The 24,783-nt window shown below is 43.9% G+C and overlaps 1 protein-coding gene across 2 annotated transcripts; it reads left to right on the top strand.

Annotated features, from left to right (window-relative positions):
- The first annotated feature begins 316 nt into the window (after positions 1-316).
- LOC115045062 (CREB-regulated transcription coactivator 2) lies at positions 317-23,564 on the top strand. Of its 2 annotated transcripts, XM_029504542.1 has the most exons (16): positions 349-528; positions 8,342-8,443; positions 9,643-9,759; positions 10,121-10,182; positions 13,135-13,203; positions 13,787-13,893; positions 14,311-14,337; positions 14,599-14,678; positions 14,883-14,932; positions 15,291-15,559; positions 16,941-17,386; positions 17,702-17,962; positions 18,041-18,250; positions 19,232-19,303; positions 19,922-20,120; positions 20,219-23,564. In XM_029504542.1, exons 1-16 carry the CDS (start codon positions 349-351, stop codon positions 20,407-20,409), a joined length of 2,442 nt encoding a protein of 813 aa, XP_029360402.1. In that variant the 3' UTR covers positions 20,410-23,564. The 2 variants fall into 2 exon arrangements, with proteins under 2 accessions (XP_029360403.1, XP_029360402.1); XM_029504543.1 differs by lacking the exon at positions 13,135-13,203 and having other exon boundaries at positions 317-528.
- The last annotated feature ends 1,219 nt before the right edge of the window (positions 23,565-24,783 follow it).

Below are 24,783 nucleotides of genomic sequence, written 5' to 3'. Positions count from 1 at the left end.
AAACAGCTGCAGAGACGACCTGACGGCCAGGTCAAAATTTCACTTCATCACTGATCACTGTTATTTAACTACCCGGATTTTGTGTCTCTTCTCTTTATTGTTGTTATTCGGAGCTTTTTCCGTCACTCTCTCTTGCAGTAAGGCCAGCTCCATAAGTCCATGGTGGGGATCGAACCCGGAACAACGTGAACAGAGAACGGAAAACGGACTTTAAACAGAATAAAGTACTTCCGGAGCGGACCGACAGGCCGCGGCAGGAAAGGAGCGGAGTGAGAGTTCGTCTCTTCTCGGCGCCTCTTCGGGGAAAATCGTTCCACTACGTCAGGTCGTCCCGTCCGCTCGGTGAAGATGTCTGCGACGGGAACAGGCGGCTGTGGACCCGGACCCGGACCCGGACCCGCCTCGGGCAGCGGGTCCGGGGCTTCCAACCCCCGAAAGTTTAGCGAGAAGATAGCGCTGCACACCCAGCGGCAGGCCGAGGAGACGGCCGCCTTCCAGGAGGTCATGATGGACATCACCTCGACCAGGGTGAGTCTGAGACGGCGGCAGGAGGAGCGGAGCTGCCCGGAGGAACGCAGGCCTTGCCCGGGCTCGTCGGGCTCGGAGATAGCGCTGTCCTCCGGGTCGCTCTGCTCCAAGTGGACGCTGCGGTGGCTCAGTTCGGCCGGAGGGGAGCCGGTCCTGAGGTCCGGCCGGGGGGAGAGAGTCTGCGGGGAAGGCTGTCGGCTCTCGGTGTCCATTTCCGATACGACGCTGGCGCCGTTAGCATTAGCCGCCGCGGCTAACTTTGACTTGTTTACTATGTTACGCGAACGTCGCTGTCAACGCGTTAGCTCCACGCCAAAGCCCGTTCAAAAATCTGTCACTTCTGGGGGCCATTACCTGATTTAACCGGTTTATTGACATATTACAGCAGAATCTAACACTTTTCTGAAATCGGGATGTCCCGCTGATACGTTCGGCTCTTATTTGAAACACTCAATAGCTGCTAACTTCAAAGCAGACACAGCTTACGTTTGCTAAAATGAGTGCGCCTGTTTTACTGGAAACGAAATAATCAGAAATAATTAGACAGAATGAAAATGTGTATCAGCTGTGGTCTTTAATCCCGATGGGGAGAACAGACCCAAACGTCGTGCTTTGTGGGGTTCAATCCGTGAGTTATCTGCTTGACTCGCTTCCGGAGAGTGCTGAGTTGAAACGATGAGGTTTTTTCAGCGGAGTTTGGAGCGTGTTAACTCCGCTGCAGTCAGATCAGGTGTGATGTGACCAACAAAGACAAAGATGTTGTGTTGACATTGTTGGGATGTTGGCTGGGTGTGTGTCAGTGTTTACCCCCCAGTCTCAGTTTTTCTGTTATCAACCTTTTAAGATCAGAATACATGATTGTTGAAGTCTTCTATAAAACAGAAGAAGCTTTCTCACCTTGTCTTCTCTCTCTGTTTCTGCTGATGACCATCAAATGAACTCATTAAATTTAAAGGATAAACACTTTTACTGTACAAAGTCTGATCTAAGTGATGACACAAACTCAACCCAACATTTCCATAGGTGCTTAAATTTGGTTTAGACTTCTTGTGGCAGATGTTTCTTTGAATTAATTTTAATAGTTTTGTGCATTTTAAAGAGTAAGTTGTTGAAAAGTTTTACCTAACCGTGCAGCGGGGCGTTGTGTATTCAGGGGGATGCTCAGGTGCAGCGTTGCTTGTCCACAGGTGAACTGAAGGACCAATGGCAGCCTGTGTTTAATTCAGCTCTGTGATTACCTGCTGGCAAACACAGTTGGCTTCAGGAGATGGTGTTTTTACTGCACAGACAACAGACAGAATCCTCCTGCTACTGTTGAGAGCTGTGTGCAAACATAAGCAAAAGATGGATATTACTATGTTTATTCTTCCTGTTTTAATGATTAAGTCATAATTTTAGTAGTTTTTTCAATGCAAACAAGTCAAACTTGTCCTTTTTTCTTATCTGAAATCTGAATTATCTGAAAGCAAACTGAAGGTTTTTGGCCTCAGAGTTGTTACAACCAGCTGTTTGAATACGTTCTGTGGGGCATTTTTCACTCTTATCTGACTTTTTATCGAACAAACAAACGAATCAAAGAAATAATCACCAGACTCTTGGATAAGGATAAAGTTGATTTCTTGTGTCACAGTACCAAAGCACAAGATGAGAGCTATACATCCAATCCAGTTCGAGACCGTCATTAATTTACTTGATCCGTTTTCCTAAATTAAAGCATGTTATTAAATTACTGCAGAGTAAAGCTGAAGCCAGGTAGGGCTGGACAGGCATGGCCAATAAGGGATGAACCTCGTTAAAGTAGCATCAGTCCTGAGTCTTCAGTGCTGCATACACTCAGTTCACCACAGCGCTGAGGTCTTTCTCTAAAAGGTTTGTGATCTGAGTGTGAAGGAAATTCATTCATTCATTCATCTGCAACCGCTTAATCCGTTTCTGGGTAGCAGTGTGAAGGAAATTATGTAAGTTATTGTTTTACTCATAAATCCTGAACTGTCTGTGATGAGGAAGAAAAAATGAAACAGAAACAGAAATTCACACAAACTGATGCACCAGTTTCTGCCTCACAATGTCCACATATTCATTATCAGTTCAACCTCAGCTGGTTCTCTCTGACTCCGCTCAGATTCTGTTCTCTGTAATCGGGGAGGGAACCCCCAGAAAACAAGAACTAAAAGCACACATTCAATTTTTGTTTATTATCTAGATAAAAACTTGTTCTAGGGCTGATTTTAAAAGCTTGGACAATGAACTCATTAGAAACACATTTATGGAGTTAATAAATCAAGGGAGAAGTAGGGAAAGTTTCCCAGAGACTTCAATACACTCTGCCTTTTGAGTCACCCCAGATGATCATTAGATATGATGAAGGTTTCCGGCTGTTCGGCCTGACTTGGCTACTCTTTACACGCCCAGAGTCCAGGTCCAGGTTTAGAGGCAGAGTGTGGCGAAAACTGAAGTTTGTAAATGAAATCAAGTTTCATACAAATATAGTCGGCCATTAAAGTGAGTCATTGATCCAGCTGTTTCCAAGTTTTTTTTCCTGACTCAGAATGATGCTGATGCATCTGGCCTTATTTTTCACAATTTATCTATATATGGAATTAATGACTAAATAAATCATCACATCCTTCATAAATAAATAACTATTAGAGCTGCAACTTTGACTTGATTTTACAAACAAAAGAAAATTAATCAGTTGTTTTAATCATGTTTAAAAGCGACTTCCTGGTTCCAGCTTTTAAAATGGAGACAACAGGTTGCATTGTGGGAAACTGTTTTTGCTTTTTTAGTTGTTAGATCAATTAACACTGATTAGTTACACCATTAATTGAGTAATTAGATTGATTAATGATGTCATGATAGTCACTGTCTTATCTGAGGTTCAGTGTAATGATGATCATCACACCACCTCTGAAACCTGGTTGAATCAAAACATCTCTGATTCCTGTATGGAACTACCTGGCTTCACTCTCATACAGATGGACAGAGAAAGGAGGAGGACTGGCTATTACTGTCAAGGAGAAGATTTGCTGTCCAGATACTGAATTATTGGCAGCTGGTATGAGATCATACGATGTACCAAGAGAGAATTCAGTCATATTATAACAATACTTGTATACATTCCACCAAAGTCAACTGCTGAAGTTCCATGTGAAGTTCTCCAGGACACAGACTAAACATTCTGAGGTATTTGTATTAATATCTGGAGATTTCAACCGCTGCTGACTGGATAATGTTTTTGCTTTTTATATTTTGAATGGATAATGTATTTTTTATTTTAGTTTTTATTTTGATGAGCTGCTGACTAGGTGAATTTCCCCACGGGGATTAATAAAGTTATATGTATCTATCTATATATACCTCCTCTTCTTCCTGCTCTGTCTCCACCTCCTCCTCCTCAGTCTACCAACAGTACCACCCTGTAGAGTTTTGTCTTTTCTGAGAATCTGTCTTGGCCCGGTGTCTTTCTGTCACACACACACACACACACACACACACACACACAGGGGTGGCTGCAGTATGTGGATGGTCCAATCAGCTGGTAGCATTAGGGTGTGTGTTGGTGGCTGCAGAAGCTCCTTGTTGAAGCTGTTCGATGTTGATATGCAGTTTCTGTCAGATGGAACCATCACAGACGGCATTTTCAGTGTGTGTGAGCATCACCACACTCCGTCAGGACGAATCATAACAAGACTGCAACTGCAAACCATTTTCACCAGTCGAAACCTGAAGGTCTTCAGTCCGAAGCTGCATTCAAGGACTGATGGTTGCAATTAGTCTGTCCCACTTTAAAGCTCCTCTGAATGTTTCCTCCTTGTCTAGCAAATCCACCAGTGGGATCCTCTGCAGGTAGAAAAATAATACAGCAGCACAAAAAAACACTAACCTTGAGGATGAAAGTGAGAACTACGTGAAATGATAGAACTGTCACAACCAAGAAAGGAGGAGGAGATTGGGTGGTCCACTCAGTCAGTCACTCGCCCCCTAACTCCTGAACATCATGTTGTATTTCAGACTGAGACCATAAACTCATCAGGAAATGTTTACTGAGGAGGAAGGACATTTTCCCATAGACTTCTATACAATCTAGAATAGGCTAGGATGAAGTTTCAAGGTAAACAAGCCAAACCAGGTTTAAAGACCAAGAGTCTTCAAGCGTTGATCTAAATGAAAAGGAAAAAACCTTCACTTTCAGCAGTCAACTGGAGATAAAACTCAAATCACACCTGATAGATGAATAAATAAACAAATAAATAAATTATTGGTGATTTGACTTTCATGTTCTCTGTAACTCAGTTAACGATTATAAAAACAAGAAATAATTGAATCAGAAAAGTCCAATTTAAATTGTTGTTTTTGTTTGTTTTTAATTCAGATATCATACATTTGTGTTGTTACAGGTTTCTACGTTCTGATCACATCAGTTATTGATTTGTAAAATCCAGTAACAATGAGGCTGATATCCCAGAGAGGAGGAAATCCTGTTGGTGATGGATGATAGCAGAGCCCCACCCTGTGGTTACATTTGATTTTAATTTGGAATCAAACTTTATTCTAACTCTGTATATAACTTTATTAGTCAGAGTTGGTTTCACAGGAGTTAAAGATGCTGCTTTTACTTGAGACAGGTTTTAGTCAGTGAACAAACTCTAAGTCCATTTTAAGACAATACATCCTCGTAGACATTGAATTCTATGGGAAAATGTCCCTCCTCCTCCTCTTCAGTAAATGTTTTTCTGATGACTTTATGGCCTCGGTCTGAAATACAACATGATCATTTTTTTAAAGGTTGTTCTTTAGATCCTCCCCTCACTCTTTCTCAAAAAAATAAGCTGCCTGATTTGGGTGACAAATGTCAAAATTATTCATTCATCCATCCATCTTCTTCCTCTGATCTGTTTTCCCGGGTCACGGGGGGTTCTGGAGCCAATCCCAGTCCATCACAGAGACAGACAGACCTACGGACAGTTTAGAGTCACTGATGAACCCAACCAGGACCTGCAGAGAGAACCACTGTGACACCGTGCTGCCCATGTCAAAATTAATATGAACAAATTACTGCTTCCACATGGACTGCTGACAGTAAAGGTTGTTTCCTTTTCATTTCATCCACATGGTTTGTGTTGATACTTATTTGTCTGATGTGTATTTTTGTTGAGACTTGTTCAAATTTTGATTAGAAACATTTTATGGATTGACTTTGTGAATCTGGTTTCTGAGGGATTGTAGCTTGTCCTCCAGAGACTGAGCTGTGGTCTCATTGTAGATGAATAATTAGTCGTTTTGTGTTTGTCACACTGAAAGTATTGTGTTGCTGTTTGCAAACAGTGGTTACTGTCGGTGTTTGCTTGCTGCGTTTGTATGAGTCACTGTCAGTTTTGTTTTTGTACCGAAGGAAAAAAGCTCAGTGTTCACCACCTCACCTCTGCGGCAGATTGAACCTTTTTATTTAAAGGTCCATATTTTCCTTTAAACTGAAGCGAAGCTACATATTTCAACTCATTTTAAGTTTTGACCTCCAGTAGAAGACACATATAGACCATACTGACCTTTAAGAAGCTTTTGCAGTTTAAAGAACTGGATAGATTTCAGTGATCTATTTTATGTAGTTGATCTTCTGGGGAACTGATCTTTGTTAATAAGATCAAAGTTTTTTCAGAATATTCTTACATTGATTTAATGCTGCATCGTGAACTTTCATTGTTTTTTTGGACACACTAGGTTTGATACTTGCAGCATGCCTGGTGATTGCCTGTTAATGCACACGTTTGAGTGTAGACTTCACACATCGTCTGTACTGACAATTGTACTGTGTTTGGATGAAAGGTCATATAAAACCTAAAAGAAGGTCAGTTAAGTGCAGACTGACTTCCTGCATTGACCCTGTAACTTGATGACATTCTCTGGCTGTCACTTTACAGTCTGTATGATGACGTTCTTCAGTAATGACTCAGATTTGTCAGTCATTTCCGTCAGATCAATGCTGAGCTGGCATTTTCTCTGAGAGCAGCTCTCCAGAGGACAAAGATTAAACCTGAACTGGATCGTGGCTGAACCTCCACGCTCGTCGGTCAGTTTACTTTGGGAATGATTCTCCTCTCCAGACAATGATTACTTCACTGGCAGGTGCAGGACTCGGACACAGAGGCTTTTATGATTCCTGCTGCATTAAGTGCTTTGAAACAAAGCTGTTGATATGACTCTTAGTTCTGCCAAGCAGCCAAGGACATGGACAGATAGAGAGCAAGGACATGATAGAGTGGAGGGAACGAGTTCATCAAGAAACTGTGTGTGTGTTAATGAGTTTGCAAACTTCAACAGTTTCTCTTCTGTTTCAAGTTTTCAGTCCATTTCTAGTTTTATTTAAAAGAGAATCTGCTTCAGGCTGAGGTTAATGGCCCGTAATTTAAAGGCTCATATTTTACTCCAGTAAACTGCCATCATTTTACTTTAAAGGGTCCCAGTTAACTTTCCTCTGTATCTCTCATAACAGCAGGGCATTGAGCCAATCAGAAGCGAGGATGTTCTTCTTTCAGACGTGGATGTGGGCGGCACCTGGTTGGTTGTGACATCATATAGTCCCAGAGGTTCCAACGGCTGGTTTCAAAGCTTCAGTTTCTGAATCCAGACTGGGATTGAGACCTTTGATACTTTGACTGGATCTATGTAGAACCTGGACCTGATTTATAATCAAAGACCACACGGAGGCGTACCTGTAGACTCTGTGGACCTTCAGTATAAACCAAAGTGTTTGGATGAAGCTGCTTCATTGTACAGTTGTTGCTTGGTGTGTTGTCAGAAGTCAGTAGCACAACTTTGCAGTTGTCAGTTTCCAGAGCTCTGTTGGTTTTTTCTACCTGCCAAAGGTCGACAGTGGACCAAGCTGATAATTGCTGGTTATTGTTATGGCGCTGTGACCTCTGACCCCCAGTGTCATCCCTGCTCTGTCTTATTGGACTTGGCTGTTGTGAGTTATGGAGTGTGTCGTGTGGTCTGTGTGTTGAATCGTTGACTGCCGTCACTGATGACGGGCTGCTGGTAAAAAGGGAATTAAATTGAGGAGAATCATTTACACCCGGAGGAGATGACTTAAGTCTGCAGGTGAACTGTTTTCCTTCTGCTCTCAGAGACGTTTGACTCTAAAAGCTTAGTTAGCTTCTGAAGCAGTTTTTCAGGAATGTAAAACATATTAAAACATACAGGAAGTCAGACATAGACACACAATCTGAACACAGTTCATGCATCTGGAGGAAACGGCCCAGTATCTGATTTTATCATAAATATTGTACACTTTTTAAAGCTAATCTTATCATGAAATTTAACACAAATGTTTATTTAGATCATCACTTGATCAGTGGAAACAAGAATGATGAGGTTTTCCACATTTTTTTGTTTCTTATGGAGATAAATTTGTTCAACAGATCAATAATCTGTGTCTGAATCTGTAAAAAAAAAAAAAAAATAATGATAGGGTTAGGGTTGAAAAATTTATTTGTAAACTCACCAAAAAATTTTTTCCATCCAGAAAATTTATTTTTCCTTTTGTTCTTTTACATTTCACACACTGAGTTTTATGAAAATGATTTAATATATGTATACATTGTCCCGTAAACTCAATAGAATAAAGCAAATGTAAATCAATTAAGTCTTCACTCTCTGATGTTGACTCATTTTCAAACAGTAGCTGAGTGTGTCGTCTCCAGTCGTCCGATTATCCCAGCTGTGGGATCATTTTGCCTTTTTAAAGGCTTCATGGTGGAGTTACTTTGAAGGTTTTTGTTTTATAACTGATTATTTTCTCCTCCTGTTTCAGCTTCAGGCTCAGAAGCTCCGTCTTGCCCGAAGTCAGGGCCCATACTACGGTGGCTCGTTACCCAACGTCAACCAGATCGGCAGGACTCCTCAGGACTTCCAGGTGAACCTCCTGCTCCTCAAATCCTTTTGCCACCTCAACTGGTTCACACGTACTTTTCATCTTCCTTAACTTTACAGTGAAAGTGTGACTCTGAACTTCCTGCCAGTGATCACCCCTAAAAAATGCATTTGGCTGAAAGTTGTTGGAGGGACTGTCCAGGATTTCCACACAGGTTCTGTTTTATTTGAAATTGGAATGTTGCATTCATGTGCTGATCAAAAGCCAACACCTGGACAATTTCTCCAGGTCCTGCTCCTTTAACAGCGTTTTTTCATAGATTATTTACTTGGAGAATGGCAAAATCCTGGAAGAAACACTATAAAACACTGTGGAGACATCGAACTACCAAACTCCCCTGCTTGGATGAGCTAGAAAATAAATCCGTCTGAGGACGAGGGATGATGATAATGTTGAGAAACTTCCACTGCAACATGAGTCCTCTGCAGAGCTGATGGGAAACACTGATGAGTCAGAGTGATGAGCCGAAAGCTGCAGGCGGTGGTGACACAGCAGACTTTGACTGCACAAAACCAACACACAACTCACTCTGTCTTGACAATTACATTTGTTTTTTTTGCTCCATCAGTTATTCTTCTTGGTGCTGGCAGATGTTACAGTGGTTCTTGTTGACAGAGCAGCGGTGGTTGTAGATATAGCTGCTGTCGAATAAGTCTTATCAGATCAGTCACAGTGAGATTGGTGTGACCAGGAGAACCTTTAGTGGTACCGACAGAAACAATCGTGGCACCAAAAAAACAAAAAGAAGACATTAAACCTCAAGTTAAATTAAAAAGAACTCAGTCCAAATTGTTATTCACAGTGGAGTGTGGACCTTCCATGATGTCACCGTCGGTCTGAAGCTCCAGTTTGGACCTGACCAGCTCTGATGGGGAGTCTGTCAACTGTCTCCATATTTTCCCAGTGTTTAGTCTGAGTGAATCACATGAGCAGCAGTTGTGTATTCTTCTCTGAACACCCCAGAATATTAATGACTCTCTAATGCCCATGTAGCCAGTCTACAAAGACATCTGATACAAACCAGCTCTTTATTTTTAAAATCCCTGTCAGAGTCAACAGCTGCATTTGATTTTACGGCAGGTCGCCACTTTTTCCACTTTCCTGTTTGGCTCTTCATCGCTCCGCTGAACGGCATTAGAGACATTAAATGAAGGTGTTTCTCCTTCTTCGTGTCTTCTCAGGGCTCCTTCCCCTCCACCCTGGAGTCCAACCGGTCAACTCGACATCATGGTCTGGTGGAGCGCGTCCAGAGGGATCGACGGTTCATGTCTCCAGTCCGGCCGTACCGCAGCCGACAAGTATCCTTTAGTCTGTTTTCTGACTTCGCTCTGAACCAATCAGACATAAACATTAGGATCAACTCAACCTCAGCTGATTCTGTCAGTGACTGAGTGACTGAGTTTTGTTGACTGTAATAGGGAATAGTAGCTCAGAAAACCTTTCCTTATTTTCCAGGTAAAAATTTGAAGAAGTTCCTCGCATGTTTGAGTTGGTGAGCTTCTGTCTTTGTTTCTCAAAAAGAAAAGTGAAGTTTCATTCAGTGGCTCAGTAACAACTCATTTTATATAAGCAGAAAAAAACGTTCAAAAAAGTGTGACAGAGAAACAGGAGGAGGGAAGTTAGGCTCATGTTGGTTTCCTTAACCTGTCGTCTCCTCAGGTTGACAGCTCACCATATAACTCCGCCTACCTGTCCCCGCCCCCCGACCCCAGCTGGAGAAGGTACTGTCCGTTACCCCTGTCGCCTTTGTCTGTCTCCATGGAGACGTGTGTGTCTGCAGGGATGCTTGTTTGTTATTTCCAAACCTCCCTGTGCTCCCGAGCCTCTGAAGCCTCAGTCTCACCTTAAGAACACAAACGAGTTGAAGAAAAGACGAACAAACCTCAGTCAGCATCTCAAAGATGAGCGGTCCTTTAAAATATCCACAGATCTTAGTGTTGATGCAGATGATCAGACTCCATCCAGGCTGCTAGTCTGTGTGCTGGTTCAGAAACTACATCTTACCGAGGACTTGGTCTACCAAGGTCTGGTCCTCATCAGCTGTTAAAGTTGCGTCAAAGTGCAGCTGTTTAAACAGTCGTACCATTAGCTGGAACCAAACTCCTTATTTATCATTTAAAAGCCTGTCTGTGTTTTTTACTGCCATGTAATTTTTTATTACTGGTACACAGTGAATCTTGGGACATGCTGGGAATCATCCATCTGTTGGATCCTCAGTTTCCCCGGAAAAGGGTTAGAGCCTGTGAAGGATGAGACACCACTCAGGTTATTTACTACCAATTAGATAGTCCAGACCAAAAAAGTACTTTGTTTTTATACTTCAAGGAAAATATAGAAATATTTCCACAGATGACATTTTCAAAAAAGAATAGAATTAACTGGAAAAACATTTAGCTCATTATCCAGCTCTGTATTTCTATATTTAATACTTTCATGTTGTTGAGTGTGAGCTGGACTCACAAAGGAAACTCACATTAAATGGGTAGAATTGTTATTTAAATTATGATTAATTCGGTAAGAATAATTCAACTGTTCTTGATGAACAAAATAACAGTTGCTAATGTGTTATTAGGCACTCTATAGGCTCAGGGTTCGAGGCCCATAAGTTTGACCTTCTATACTATCAAATAAAAGCACAAAGGCCCCAAAGAATAACCCAAGCTGCCTTAAATTCAAAATGAAAATAAACTCACAGGGTTTATTGGCACGTTTATCATGAGATTATTTTAATCGAAGATTCCAAAGTAATTTTAGATGTTTGAGCTAAAACGTGGACCTGAGGTGAGTCACCAGACCGACTGTCCTTCAGCTCAGGTTTCCTTCCTCCTGCTGATGTGTCCTTGAGCAGGACAGGGCTGCCCCCCCGACCCTTGACCGAGTCTGCCTAAGGAAACCCCCGATCTGGGTCACAGGAGGTGACACTGAGGCTGCAGCTCCAGTTCATTTCTCCACTAACATTTTAACTAACAGGAGTTGACTTTCGATGCCGTCTCTTCAAACCTGACTTGGTTTTAAAGAGCCCTCACTTCTTTCTTTACTTCTTTTTTTTTTTTTTTTTGCTCTTTGTTCCTCTAGGAATCTTTTTTTCCTCTTTTGGCTTCTTCTTCTTTTCTGCAACGTTGCAGTCATCTCATTTTTGCCTGCGTTCCTTCTGATTTTCTCCTAACAAGACAACAACTACCCTTCAGAGTGAGACTGGCCTCGGTCTACAGTCACAGATGGTCCTCAACACAACGCAACACAGCATAACACTACACAACGTAACACAGCTCCAAAATAACCTCCAGCCGTTTGCTAAAATCAGACAAGTGAAGGTTGTTCCAATTCAATGTCTCCAATTTTATCTGGATGCCAACCCGCAGCTGGAACGTTTCCAAACTTTGAGCTTTCTTGAAGGTTTGAGAGAAAATGTGGAAAGCTTGCTGTCACATTCTTGTCTGATGTTCACGTAGACCTGAATCTGCCTGATTTCCAGTCCGTATGGAGCGTGTGGCTCAGCCAACGTTCTGCTGTTTGAGACGGTTTGCTTTCTACCGTTTGCTGATTCCCAAACCTGACTTTTAAGTGTCTGTTGGTGTACTTTGTGTGTGTAACGAATCCTGGGTTAGGTTGCGCCCTGCAGGATCCTTCATTTCTTAGGTAGAGGTGGTTTCCTAAAGTCGTGACAAGTGAAGGTTGATTCTATTCAACCTTTCAAGCTTGATTGAGCCAGTTTGGAGGTTTTTGGTGAAAAATTTAACAAATCCAATTGTGACTGCAGCTCAGCAGGATGGAGATTTTCTGCGCTAACTAAAAGCCTGGAGTTACTCTATAGTTTTCTGAATGTCCTGAAAAGAACAAACCCATTATGTCCATCCCATGACAGCCATAAAATATGATGGAGAAAAAAACGAAGGATTCTCACTTCAACTTAATGAACCTGTAAAACACAGGAAATGACTTTGCACAGTAATAAATAAAGTCCTTTCAATGGAAGCAGGAAAAATTCCAGAGAAACAATCTTCACTGAGACCAAGTGATAACGATCAGCAACCAATAAAACATTTGTTTTACTTAAAAAGCTTAAAATGAGAGAAGATGTTTTTAGTGTCACTCATCAATGAGGCCTCTGTCCTCCAATTAAAGAGAATCACACTCACTGTCCTTTTTCTGCTGCTGTTACCGTCAGTTCAGACCAGAATCTGGCTTTTAAATATTTTATTACATTGTTTGTAATTAAGCACAATCAAATGTTCTGTTGTTGTGTCACAGAGAGCTAAAGCATCCAAAGGATCCTCTTCCACTTTGAGAATGTATTATAATACCTGGTCTGGCAGAGAAAATGTTATGATGTCATTGTGACATCATAACACTCCATGTACAATTGTGTGTCTCCTTTGTTCATTCAATACAATATTAGCTTCCTGTGTATCTGTGTTTTTAACGTTGAGGCATTAAAATATTTGCTGCACGAACACAAACTGTTCTGGAGCCTCAACATCCTTCAAGTGTCTTGTCAGGCGACTCGCCAGCCTCCCTCTGACCTTCGCTCGCTGCCTCCTTCCTTCGCTTGTGTTAGCTTTCAGAGGCCACTCTCTTCTTCTTCTTCTTCTTCTTTTTTTTGTTCTCTTCTTGATGTTCTTGCTCGGTGGAGGAAAAACTTCTAACTTTTTGTTCTTGTCGATCACGAAAAGGAATTGGTCCGGAAACTTCCCCGGGGATAAAAGCCAGTTGTTTCGTCTCCCCACCACTGCACTCAACAGGTGAATCCTCCTCATCCTTGTCTTCCTTTTCTCTCCTCCCTTCCTCTTCCCTCCAGAGTAGAAACGTTGGATCTTATTTTACGTCTTTTCTCGATTAAAAGATTGCCACGTTTTCTGCCTTTCAACCCGTCCTCCCTCCTTTCCTCTGCCTTTTCCTTCCTCATCCGTTTCCTTCTTCCTTGTCTCTCATTCTCACTTTGATCGGACATATTTCTGTAAAGGCCCTGAATCTGAACCCGAGTCGACCCCATCACGTCCTGACTCAGTCTGACAGTCCGACGGGAAACAGCTGTGGTTTTAGTCCCAACATCTGGAGTCTCTGTCTCCAGATCAAAGTGCTGTTTAACTTTAAAATGCGAAAATCAGTTTGTTTCAAGGCTGAAAAACTTTCTGGCACACTCTGATTTCATGAAACAAAACGTCTTTAATGTCTTCAGCCTGTTTTTATTTGTGATGTTGTTTTACCTGAAGATAGAACGGAGTCTCTGTCTTTCTGTCTCTGTTGTGTATGTGCGTTTTTTGTTTTTGTTTTCTGTTGTGTTGCATGTTGTGTGTGCGTGTGTGTATATGTGTTGTCCCTCAGGACAAACTCGGACTCAGCCCTCCACACCAGTGTGATGAACCCCCCCACAGGAGACCCCTTCACCACAGGAGGACCCACCTTCACCCCCCAGAGCTCCAGGCGCTCCGGTGAGACTGCAGTTACACACTGACACACACTAAGGCACAAACACTACAAACAAAAGCTTAAATTAGAGAAACACAACGCTGCTGTGTATCAGCTTTGTCTCGATGCTGATCCATTTTATATCCTCCATATCTGTGTACAGTTTTTTATTTAGACTTACACACCGATTGTCATTCTGTTCACACAAATAATATTGAAACAAAACAGCCTCCATAGAAACTGATCCCTGACTCGGTGGGGGGAAAAAAAAACTCCACAGACCAATCAAAAGCCAGCAAAAAGCATGCTCATCCAATCAGGAGGCAGGAACCTACATCTGTCCGTCTCATAGAAGGTCCCTGAAGGGAGGTGATAGTGCTGTGATGCCTTCAGGTGCTCTCTGTAACTTGTATGCTCCTCTCTCCCCCTGTCTCCCCCAGGCCAAAGTGACGGTGAGGGCAGAAGAAGTGAGTTATATTTTAAATCTTAATATTAAGACATAAGCTCTTTTATTTATAGAGAAAATAATCAGACCTCATTTCAGTCTTGTTAAATTTATTGAATTGTTGTCTGATTCTTTATGAGAAATATTAATCAAAGAAATTATAAAAAATAACTTATCGTCACTTTGCTCACTGTACTGTGAATATAAATGATTTTTACTTGAAATTTTTAAATGACTGACCAGAGTTAAAACCTTGAACTTTAAACGGTGTTTTGTCCCTCAGTGTTTCCGTACCCAGTTCCTCCCATTGAGGAGAACGTGTTGGACGAGGGGAAACTGCTCAAACCCTGGGACACCAAGAAGGTACGTCTACGAAAACATGAGAATCCAGTCAGTCACTCTTTTCCTGACTGTCTGGATAAAACATTTTGTAGTTAAAGGAGAAAAAGTAGCAACAGTCTGAAGACACTTCTGTGGCTTTAGGACGGTTAAAGTTAAATGTCCTTTGTCACCTTCAGTTTTTTTCAGCATAGTTATTCATGCTCAGATTGATCTTTCTGTCTCCAGTTGCCTTTGTTGACGTCCCGACCCAAGTCCTGTGAAGTTCCGGGTATCAAGTGAGTTTTAACAAAACGGAACACAATTACAGATAAACATGTTACATAGCTTTGGTGTGGCCTTTCATCAGACTCCACTGAAGTCTATGGGAAAATGTCCCTCCTCCTCCTCAGTACACGTTTTCCTGATGAATTTATGGTCTCAGTCTGAAATACAACATGATGTTCAAGTTTTAAATGAGCATCATTAAGGTGCGTGTGTGTCTTTGTGAAAAAGTTTGTCAATTTTGGTTTCCAGAAGGTGATGTCTCTGGAAACTTCATGTTCATGAAATGACATCACATATAAGCCCGTGTTCCCTGCTGTGTTTAATATCCATGGAGATCTGGAGTTCATCTGCCTCTTCTGTCCTTCTCAGTATCTTTACGTCTCCGGAGCAGCCGTCCACGCCGGCTCACGGTGTCCCCTCAGCTCTCAACACAGGCGGCTCGCTGCCCGACCTATCCAGTCTCCATTTTCCCTCCCCGCTGCCCACGCCGCTGGACCAGGACGAGCCCGGCTTCCCAGGATCCTCCTCTCTGAGTGGAGGAAGCAGCACTGGGAACTTGGCCTCCACTCTTACCCAGCTGGGCATCAACACTGCCAACGCGTCAGGAGGCAACGGAAACTTTCACCACCACACACCAGGTCTGTACAGTCTGCAAGAGAGTGTGTGTGAACTGACAGCTTCTGATTGAACAGACCAAAGTGGGCCCAGTCTGGTCCAGTCTGGCTCAGTGTCTTAACCTGTTTCAGGTCAGTTTTGTCTGAGGTTGTAGTCAAACAGTTTTTTTTATTTTTTTATTTTACCATCAGATCAGAAGTGAGATCTCAGTGACTCCTTCAGGTGATTCATGAAAACTAACCAGAAGTGTTTTCTTTTTCATTTGGCTGAGCTGCTCAGTTGCTGAAGCTGCAGTGAAGGGACTGATGTGCCTCTGATGCGTTTCAGAGGAAGTTTGTGGGTGAGAACGGACTAAAAGAAACATGGGGGATGTTCAGTCGGCGGCGCTCTAAATTTATACATTGAGAGAGAGGTTTGTGTTGAGCGTTGTAGAGAAGACGGAAAGTGTCAGTGCGCAGACTGCAAGAAGGAAGCTGATGTCAACACAAAAACCTGAACCTGGATCAGCATGTTGTGTGTAAACCAGGTGGAAACACAAAGGCTGAAAAGATCCAGTGGTCAACGTTAAGGTTTGAACAGTTTAATTGAACACATCAAAAAGCTCTTTAATTTTCAGGTCACAGACTCAGAAACTGCCGTGACTTTAGTGTGGACCTGCTCCATATGTTGGCAGGAGGTTTCTGCTCTTCTCCCCTAAAGGAGCCTGATGGGGTCACAGGTGTGAACGGGTCGAGGGCAGGTGGTAGGATGATCGTCATGTGGAAAGATGCCCCTGTAGTTTTCCCCAGATACTCTTCACCCTTCCTGGGTTGGTGATGAAATTACAGACTTATAATTAAACTGAGTAGCTGAGTCCCGGTCCTGGTCCCGGTCCTGGTCCCGGTCCTGGTCCCACCCTAAATCCAGGTCACAAAACACAGAGCTACAGCTGGATGGAGTCGACATAATGAGGATATCAAAAGAAGAAGGGGTGTGTTTGGGGACAGAGCTGATGTTTTCATCTATGCTGATCATCTGGGAACAGCTCCGGGAAAACAGTCATCTCCCTGTGGGCGGAGCTTATTTTAAACCGAGGCCGCAGAGAAGAGTTCAGCTCCTGCAGCAACAAGCTGCAAACTTTTGTTCCATCATAATCAGATTTATTTATTTTTTTTTTTAATCTATGTTTATTGGTAAACAGTTTTTTGTTGAGAATAACATCAAAACATTGTTAGCAGACTTACAATTTGGAGTTGTAAAAAAAAAAGTCAGTTTACAGTCTTCAATACAACATGTAGAGGGAAAGGTTAGGGGGCGTGGCTACTGTGTGACTGACAGACTGGACCACCCAAAGGCAGCAGCTCAGACTGATGACATCAGAGGATTCAGCCTGGATGCTCAGGATGTGTCTTTGTCCCTCCTCAGGTCTCCTGGCATCTCTACAGAGCACGCTCAGTAACCCGTCCCTTCAGTCGTCGCTAAGCAACCCGAACATCCAGTCATCGCTCAGCAGCCACTCCTTCTCCAACTCTCTGAGCTCCGCCTCGCTGCACTCGTCACTCAGCAACCCTTCGCTGCAGTCGTCACTCAGCTCCTCCCCCTCACTGCCATCCTCCCTCAGCAACTCCTCCCTCCAGTCGGCGTCCAGCAGTAACCCCAGCTACAGTGGTGGGCTGGGCGGTTCAGGCACCCTCTCGTCCTCCTCTTACTCGCCGTTGCTCGGCGGACAGGGTCAGGCATCACTCAGCACGTCACCACGGAGAAGAGCCCAGCTGTCCCCGCTCATTCTGCCCTTGGGAGGGGAGTCCAGGAGGCATCACTCCAAACAGTTCTCCCCGACCATCTCCCCAACGCTGTCCTCCATCACACAGGTAACACACACCTCACAGCACAGCAGCCAGCCCAGTCAAGTCCAGGTGTATTTTTATCAATTAGCCATCTGAACAATCTTTAACATAAATCAGACTTTCTCTGTCAGGGCGTCATCTCACCTGGTCAAACAACCTGTACCAACAGGTACTGATCAGATGTGTCAGACTGATCCAGATGTGATCAGTTAAAAATTTAATTCAGTTTCAGCTTGGACAGATCAGCTGTTGTGTTTAAGGAGGAAACAGGAGGAATAACAGCTCTGAAGATGATGTGATATTTGGAAGCTGTTGCTAACATCTCACCTTCCTCTGCAGGGCGTTCCTCTGGACACCAGCAAACTGCCCCTGGACCAGAGACTTCCTCCGTACCCGCTCAGTCAGTCCCACCAGCACCAACCGCTCCACGGTCTGCCCGGCTCCCAGCCTGGTCAGCAGCCTCCTCCACTGGGGCAGCACCACCACCAACAGCTGCACCGCCTCCAGCAGCCAAGGCCCAACGCCCAACAGCAGCAGCAGCAGCAGCAGCTCCACCTGCAGAACCTACGCAACCAGCACATGCAGCAGCACTTTGGAACGGTACGTTCATCCACAATAAAAGATAAAATATCCAAGACACGCTCAGCTCACATCATCATCGTTTGTGTTTGTCTGCAGCAACAGAGGCAGATGGCACCGCACGTGAACACAACGAACACACCGCTGTTAAAGAGCGAGAGCACGCTGGATCAGTGTGTCCAGAGCTCCTCGTCCTCTCAGTGTCAGGTGAAACAGGAAGCGGAGCAGCAGGCGGAACAGCAGAGAGCTGGCGGCGGCTTCCCACAGCTCCAGCAGATCAGCCACAACCTGACCACAGACCTCTATAACGTGAGTGACGGTTACTGACGATGACACCAAAGGGTTCGTCTTTTGAGAAGCAGGAATATCCCTGTTGAATGGTCTGCCGTTTGCCTTTTCGGCGCATTTTTGACGCAATTTGAGCTGATAATTGTGACTTTGAGGTGACTGTTAGCTGAAGATACATCGTCTAAGTGTCGGTTGGGATTTTCAGCCTCTGGACAGCAGCAAGTTAAAACCTAAAGACAGATGAAACAGCAATGACTCCAGATCCATTTAACCAACCTCTGAACTTCATTTGAACAGCTTTAATTAACAAGCAAGTTTGATCCGTTTGGGTCTCTTAAAAAACACTGTTTTGTTGGATTCAGCTGATTGGTGGATTTTTATTCATCTGCTCATGCTCAGTGTTACGTCGTCATTTTAGCTGGAATTCACAGCTGCTGCAAAAATCTATGCAGATGTTTAAGATCCCTGTTTTGTATTTAAAGGTTCTTATGTTTAAAGGTCTAAAATCCTGCCTTCTGATTGGCTGATCATTTTCTGAGTGAACCAATAAAAATGTAGCAGACTTCAGCTGGAGAGGTGTTGCTTTGTTTTGACTTCACAAAGTTCAGGACGCCCTGACGGCTTGTTTTAAGGTTTCTGAATCCAGACTGAGAGCTTTGAGACTTTCACTGGATCGTTCTAGAATGGAGGTCTACCTTTAGACGACATGGACTGACTGTACTGACCTTCAACAATTATCGTTGTGAGAAGTTAGAGCTGGTCGATTGTTCTCTTTGGAGTGTTTGCTCACAGTGTGTGATGTAATGCGGAAGTGAGAAGACTGACATTTGATTGGCTGATAAATGCTCAGATATGAAGAGGCGCCTGGGCTTCTTGAGTGGCAGCCTTGGCACAGATATCGCCACAACATTGCCACATACAACTGGGAAAATGTGACTTCTAGCTTCCGCTGATTTGCAGTCACTTTCATGTGACCAAATCTTGTCTTCTCTCTTTTCCCAGGATGCCTTGTTGAACTCTCTGCTAGAAGACCCGTACCTGAGTCTGCAGCTCACCGGCAAAAGCAACCAGCAGGTAGCTGCGAACTACCCTGTGACACCTGTAGTGCAGAGGCCACACATCGGTCGTCCTGTTTGGGGACATGTGGTCTTATTTGGTGCCTGAGTCCTCCTGTGAAGGTGTTGGGGGGGTTCTGGTGGGACCAGCAGCTCCGAGACCCGGTTTACTGTGAACTGGTTTGAGTCCAGTTAGGGAGCTTTGGCTCAGGACTCTTCCCTCGTTTTTACATCATTCCTCGTATCACTGCTACACTCACGTCTAACTATCTTCAGTTAGAGTTAGTAAAGAAGTTACTGCAGGAAATAAAATGATGTAAAGGACGTGAAACTGCCTCCACATTAAGGAAACAGGAGCTCTCCATGTTAACGTATCGTCTCCGACGCACACACTCAGAAACCCTCACCAACAAAATGACACAAAACAGTCGTCTCTGTCCAGCCTGAATCTGAAACTGTGACAGACATGGAATGACAAAAATTGTCAAAGAATGAACGAATAAATCAGGAATGAAGTCAAACTGAAAATGAAGGTGAAGTCAGAACAGTTAGCGTTTACTTTGGTTCATCTTCCAACTACACCGATGAGTGTTTGTCTTATTAGTTTGTTCAGCTTCACATTCACTTCCCGTTTCAGTTCACGGCAGAGAGCCAAGCCGACGGCCTGAACCACAGCAGTCTGAGCTGCAGCAGCACAGACAAGAGCCAGTTCCCCTCCAACACCCAGGCCCACCTGGGCCTGCAGGATCCTGGAGACCAGCAGCTCCTGAACAACCAGAACCAGAACTACAGCAGTGGGGACGGACGACACAACGTGCCCAACATCATCCTGACAGGTCAGAGCAGCTGGGCCGGATCAGACGATGGAACTTCAAACGGTTCAGTTTGTTACTGATATTCTGCTGCTGTTTGTCGTTTCTGTCCATCCGTCCAGGAGACTCTCCACCGGGTCTGTCCAAAGAGATTGCCAGTGCTCTGTCCCATGTCCCCGGCTTCGAGATGGACCCGTTCTCCTTGGACGACCCGCTGAGGATGGACCCGCTGGCTCTGGACATGCTGGACGGTGACCTGATGCTCGCCGACCCAGCTGTGGAGGACTCCTTCCGATCCGATCGGTTGAAGTGACCCCGCCAATCCCTCCACTCCAGGAGCTCGGTGGGAATCGGGTGAAGAGACCCCGCCACCCGGACGGCGGTGGAAATATGCCGCCCACTCACCACTCCCCCCAACCAGGCGGTCTGCAGAACGAGCTTTGGACATAACTCGGGAATCTCTTCGCCGCTCAGTGACGGACTTTGGAGAGATGGACCCGACCGAATGGACTGATGGAGGGGGAGCGTTTCTGTCAAAGGCACTTAACTGAAAATGCTCTTGCGATGCTTGAAGTCAAGAAAAAACAAGCCGCTTCTCTTTTTAGGCATTAGCTTGTACGAGTCTTATCTGCATGTTAATGAAAAATGCACTCGTGTTGATGCAGACGCAGGAATAAAACGCTCACGTGACGTCGGCTTTGTGTAAAACACCGTCTGTAAAAACCAGCAACACTTGGAAGAAGCATTATGCATCCTGACAGAACTTCTCTTGAGCTTTCTGACTGTTTCCTGTCCGCTCACCCCGGCAGCCATGTCGGCCATCACAGGAAAGACCACGTGCGGTTGGTTCGGATTGTTTTACCCCAAACTGCCATGAGGTTAGAAAATAACCAGCAGGCAGAGGTTTCCTCTGCTCTATCAGCCACTTTGACAGGAACTTTAGCCATTTAGAGATTTATAGATATTTAAAGAGAGATTCTCCTCAGGCCAAGTTGGTCTGGTAATCAGTGAAAGGTCAAAGGTTTTAGGATGAAGCCCCCTCAGGAAGGATTACTGCGCTTAAAACCCCCAACGTGCTGCCAATGTTCAGGTTCAATAGTCACCGTGTTGCTCTGAATAATTAAAATAGCTTTAAATGCTGAAAACACACTGATCATTTAGGGCACCTTACAGCTGATCTGCTGTTTCGACTCATTTCTGATCAATTGATCTTCTGTGGAATCTCCATCACAGTTTATATTTGTGTAGTCAGAATAGAGGATCTGAGGCTTCTCATTGGCTGACTGTTCTCTGAATGGGCCAATAACAATGCAGCAGATTGTTTCCCAGAAGTCCTGACAGCTGGTTTTAAGGCTCAGGTTCTGGACAGAGACCTCTGAGACGTTTACCTGGAGCTGAGTTAGAATCAGAGACCACATGGAGGTGAGAATAGGTGCCCTATCTGATCCGAAGGTTTCAGCTCAGTGATGTGACCTCAGTCTGAAGCTTGGCTCTGAACAGTTTTCTGTTGGTACATGATTGGCTCTGGTCGTCAGATGTTCAGAGGATGTTTCGGACCTGAAGCTCAGTGTGTTCCTACCCTGTGTGCCTGCTGCCGCAGTGCTGCGTTCCTAATTCAATATTATGCATCATGAATGTTTGGAGCTTCAGAGTTTCTTCGTGTCTCGAGTGCAGGAACCCTGACAGTGAACATCTGCATCGGTGTCCTCGTGTTGAGCAGCTCAGTTGCCCCTCAAGCTTTTAGCTTTAGTGTCCTTTCAGGTCAGAATCTTAAAGGGTCATTCCACCAAAATAGACATCCATGTTGCCACTTTATCTAAAAAAAAAAAAAAATCTTGAAAATTCACATTTTCAGTGCTCAGTTATTATCTTCTGTTCACATCGAGGTTCAGCACTGAGACAGTTCTGATCCTGGTCCAGGATCTGGTCCCTGTCATGTTCGGGTCTCTTGAGAAACGATGAGAATAAGTTCACTTCATCCAAACTCATAAAAGTCCAGCTGTTTCCAGATGTTGGCAGCTGTTAGCTCTGTCCTGGGTGACTCAGCTCTTTCGTCAAGTTAACATTTAACCCAATGGGCTCATGGGAGTCCATCAAATTTTCTGGACCAGAACCAGAACCAGGACTGTCCAGGCTCTGATCAAGAACAGAACATAATAACCAGCTGGAGGCTCCATGAATTATCTCTCAGGTTGTCATGTGACATCATGTGACACGGTTCAAAGATGGTCACTTCCTGTTTGTGAGTCACACAGTTTCATATACAGAAAAAAAGACTTGTGTGACAATCGTTACTTCCCTGATGCAATTTTTGGTGGCGTTGCCCTTTAACCCAGCCACTGTGATTGACAGTCCCCAGCCACGCCCCCTCTCTGCCTGCACTTCCTGCACGTGTTTCACAGCAGAGCATAGTGACATATTTTTGTGTAACAAAGGTTAAAAAAAGATTCATATTAAAGAAGTTTTATTTTTTAATCTGTAAATAATTTATCTTGAAAGAAGAAAACCAGAATATTTAAGAGAGAAGAAGAAACAAAATCAGCTCGTAGAGTTTTTGAACAACAGCTTGTTTCCTGTGAGTTTTTACATACATGTTGGTTTGAAACGTCTGCTTTTCCCGCCCACATCCACCTGAGCCTCGTGTTTCCAGACGCCTCAGATGGACGCAGGTCCGGATCAGTTTCACCTCAGATTTCTGTTAGAAAGTGAAGGAAAGTTTCATCTCATGCTTCATTCAAAGTTCAGGATCCAACAAACAAAACAAAAGAAGGCCTCACATTTATTGGTTGTTTTAATGTTTAAAACAGGAAAGAAGGTGTAAAGTCTCAGGAAGTCTGAACAGACATTTTTAGAAAAATCAAACTGACGTGAAGATGAATAATTGTCGAACAAAAGTTTGAGTTTTAGGCCTGAAAGGTTTGGATCTGGATCAGAGCCCACGGAAGGTTTGATGCCGTTAAAGGTTCAGCGGGTGAAGGAGGAGGAGGGTTCAGAAGGTCTGACTGCGCCCCCTTCAGGTGCTGGTCCAGCTTCACAAGCCTCTCAGGTGGATTTTCAGCCACTTCAGACTATATTAAACCAGCTTGATCTGTCAAGTCAGGATTTAGGTTTCAGCAGAGACTGGTCCAGTTAGTGCCGGGTCAGAGGTCGAAGATTAAAGGGAGGAGGTGAAGTGTTGGGTTTATTGGGTGAAAATTTTACTGTGCTGCATTTGTTAACCGTCCAGATTTAAAGGTCATGCAATCTGTTTGTTGTTGGTCACATGACTCCGATCAGTTTACGAGAAAAACAAACCGGTTCTGACTTTGTTCAGGTTCAATCTGGATTTAATGGTTCTTTCCAGACCAGCAGAGTCCACTTCCTGTCTGAAGGTTCGAGGACTCTGGTTCAAAACAAACTCTGTTAAAAACCTGGTCTGAGCCAGGACCAGGACAAAAAAAAAACTGAAACTGGTTTCTATTAAATCCCTCAAATGTTCCAAAGCTGCACTGGAAACAGATCCGTGTGGCTCCGGAGTCTGAAGGGTGAGGAAGTCAGAGGTGGAGCGGTGAGACGTTTCAAACAGGAACATCAGAACAAACTAGGCTGAGGCGCCAAGAAGGTCAAAGATAATATTTAAAAAGTCGTCACAACAGTGTGTGTGTGTGTGTGTGTGTGTGTGTGTGTGTGTGCGCGCGTTTTGCCTTGTAATTCAATAAACTAATTGAGTTAACGTTCAGTTCCAGATCCTGCCAGTAGGGGGAGCTGTTGACCAGCGAGATAGACAGTGAGTGTGTGTGCAGATTAGGGATCAGTTAAAGGCCATATTTCATATTTTTTTCATATTTGTATTGATGTATAATATTCATTTGTCATTTTTAATGTTGTCGGTCGAGCGTCTGTGTCTGTCGCTTCGTATTTGGATCATTAATTTGTTATCAGATTTTTATTTGGACTTTAATAAGGAGGGAACGGAGCGTTGTACATACTCATGTTTTAAACCAGAGCAGCTTCTGAAGCTAACAGGAGACATTTTTAAAGAGACTGTATCCTCAACTGATTTTCCAGAAAATAAACAGATGAAACAGCTGGAACATTTCTGTGTGTCTGTGTGTGTCCATCTGCTGCAGGTAATTCAGAAAACACAACAGCTAGCTGAGAGTCAGTGGCCCATGTCCCAGAGCACTACGGCACCACAGTCGGGACAAAAGAACAGAAGAGATGCCTGCAGAGCATGCACAACATGACAACAACACACAATCCAACATGTTAAATGTCATTAACATGGAAAGATGAGATGAACATTAGCAGTAAAGCTAGCTTAGCTTACACAGGCTAATTTATGTCCCCTGTAACACTACACACACACGCACAGTGACACACACTAACTTTGTGTCAATTAGCTGCTGAATCAACAGTAAATAACATGACATCACATCAGACTGACCTTTGACCTCAATGAGTCTCCACATCTGGAGCAGACTGATGCTCCCCATCAGACGTTTTCTTCTTTTATTTCTTCGACATTGTTGTCGCTGTGAAAGTTTTAACAAACGTCCTGACTTTGTGTAAATGTTTTGGATGTAAGGCGGCGCAGTGTTGCCGTGGTCCGGGGTTCGATTCCAGGCCTCTCTGTGTGGACTTGGCGTCCATATTCTCCAGGTTCAGTGACTGTGTCTCCATGACAACCCGGTGACAGACAGGTGGC

This window comes from Echeneis naucrates, chromosome 6, assembly GCF_900963305.1.
Source record: "Echeneis naucrates chromosome 6, fEcheNa1.1, whole genome shotgun sequence".
NCBI lineage: Eukaryota > Metazoa > Chordata > Actinopteri > Carangiformes > Echeneidae > Echeneis > Echeneis naucrates.
This window is presented reverse-complemented; position numbering and strand designations above follow the sequence as displayed.

Bases quoted from the DNA above. Each gene is read 5' to 3' on its own strand.
- LOC115045062 (XM_029504542.1), top strand. From the start codon at position 349: ATGTCTGCGACGGGAACAGGCGGCTGTGGACCCGGACCCGGACCCGGA. The intron at 529-8,341 runs GTGAGTCTGAGA...CTCCTGTTTCAG, and splicing joins TGGACATCACCTCGACCAGG to CTTCAGGCTCAGAAGCTCCG. The intron at 15,560-16,940 runs GTCTGTACAGTC...GTCCCTCCTCAG, and splicing joins CTTTCACCACCACACACCAG to GTCTCCTGGCATCTCTACAG.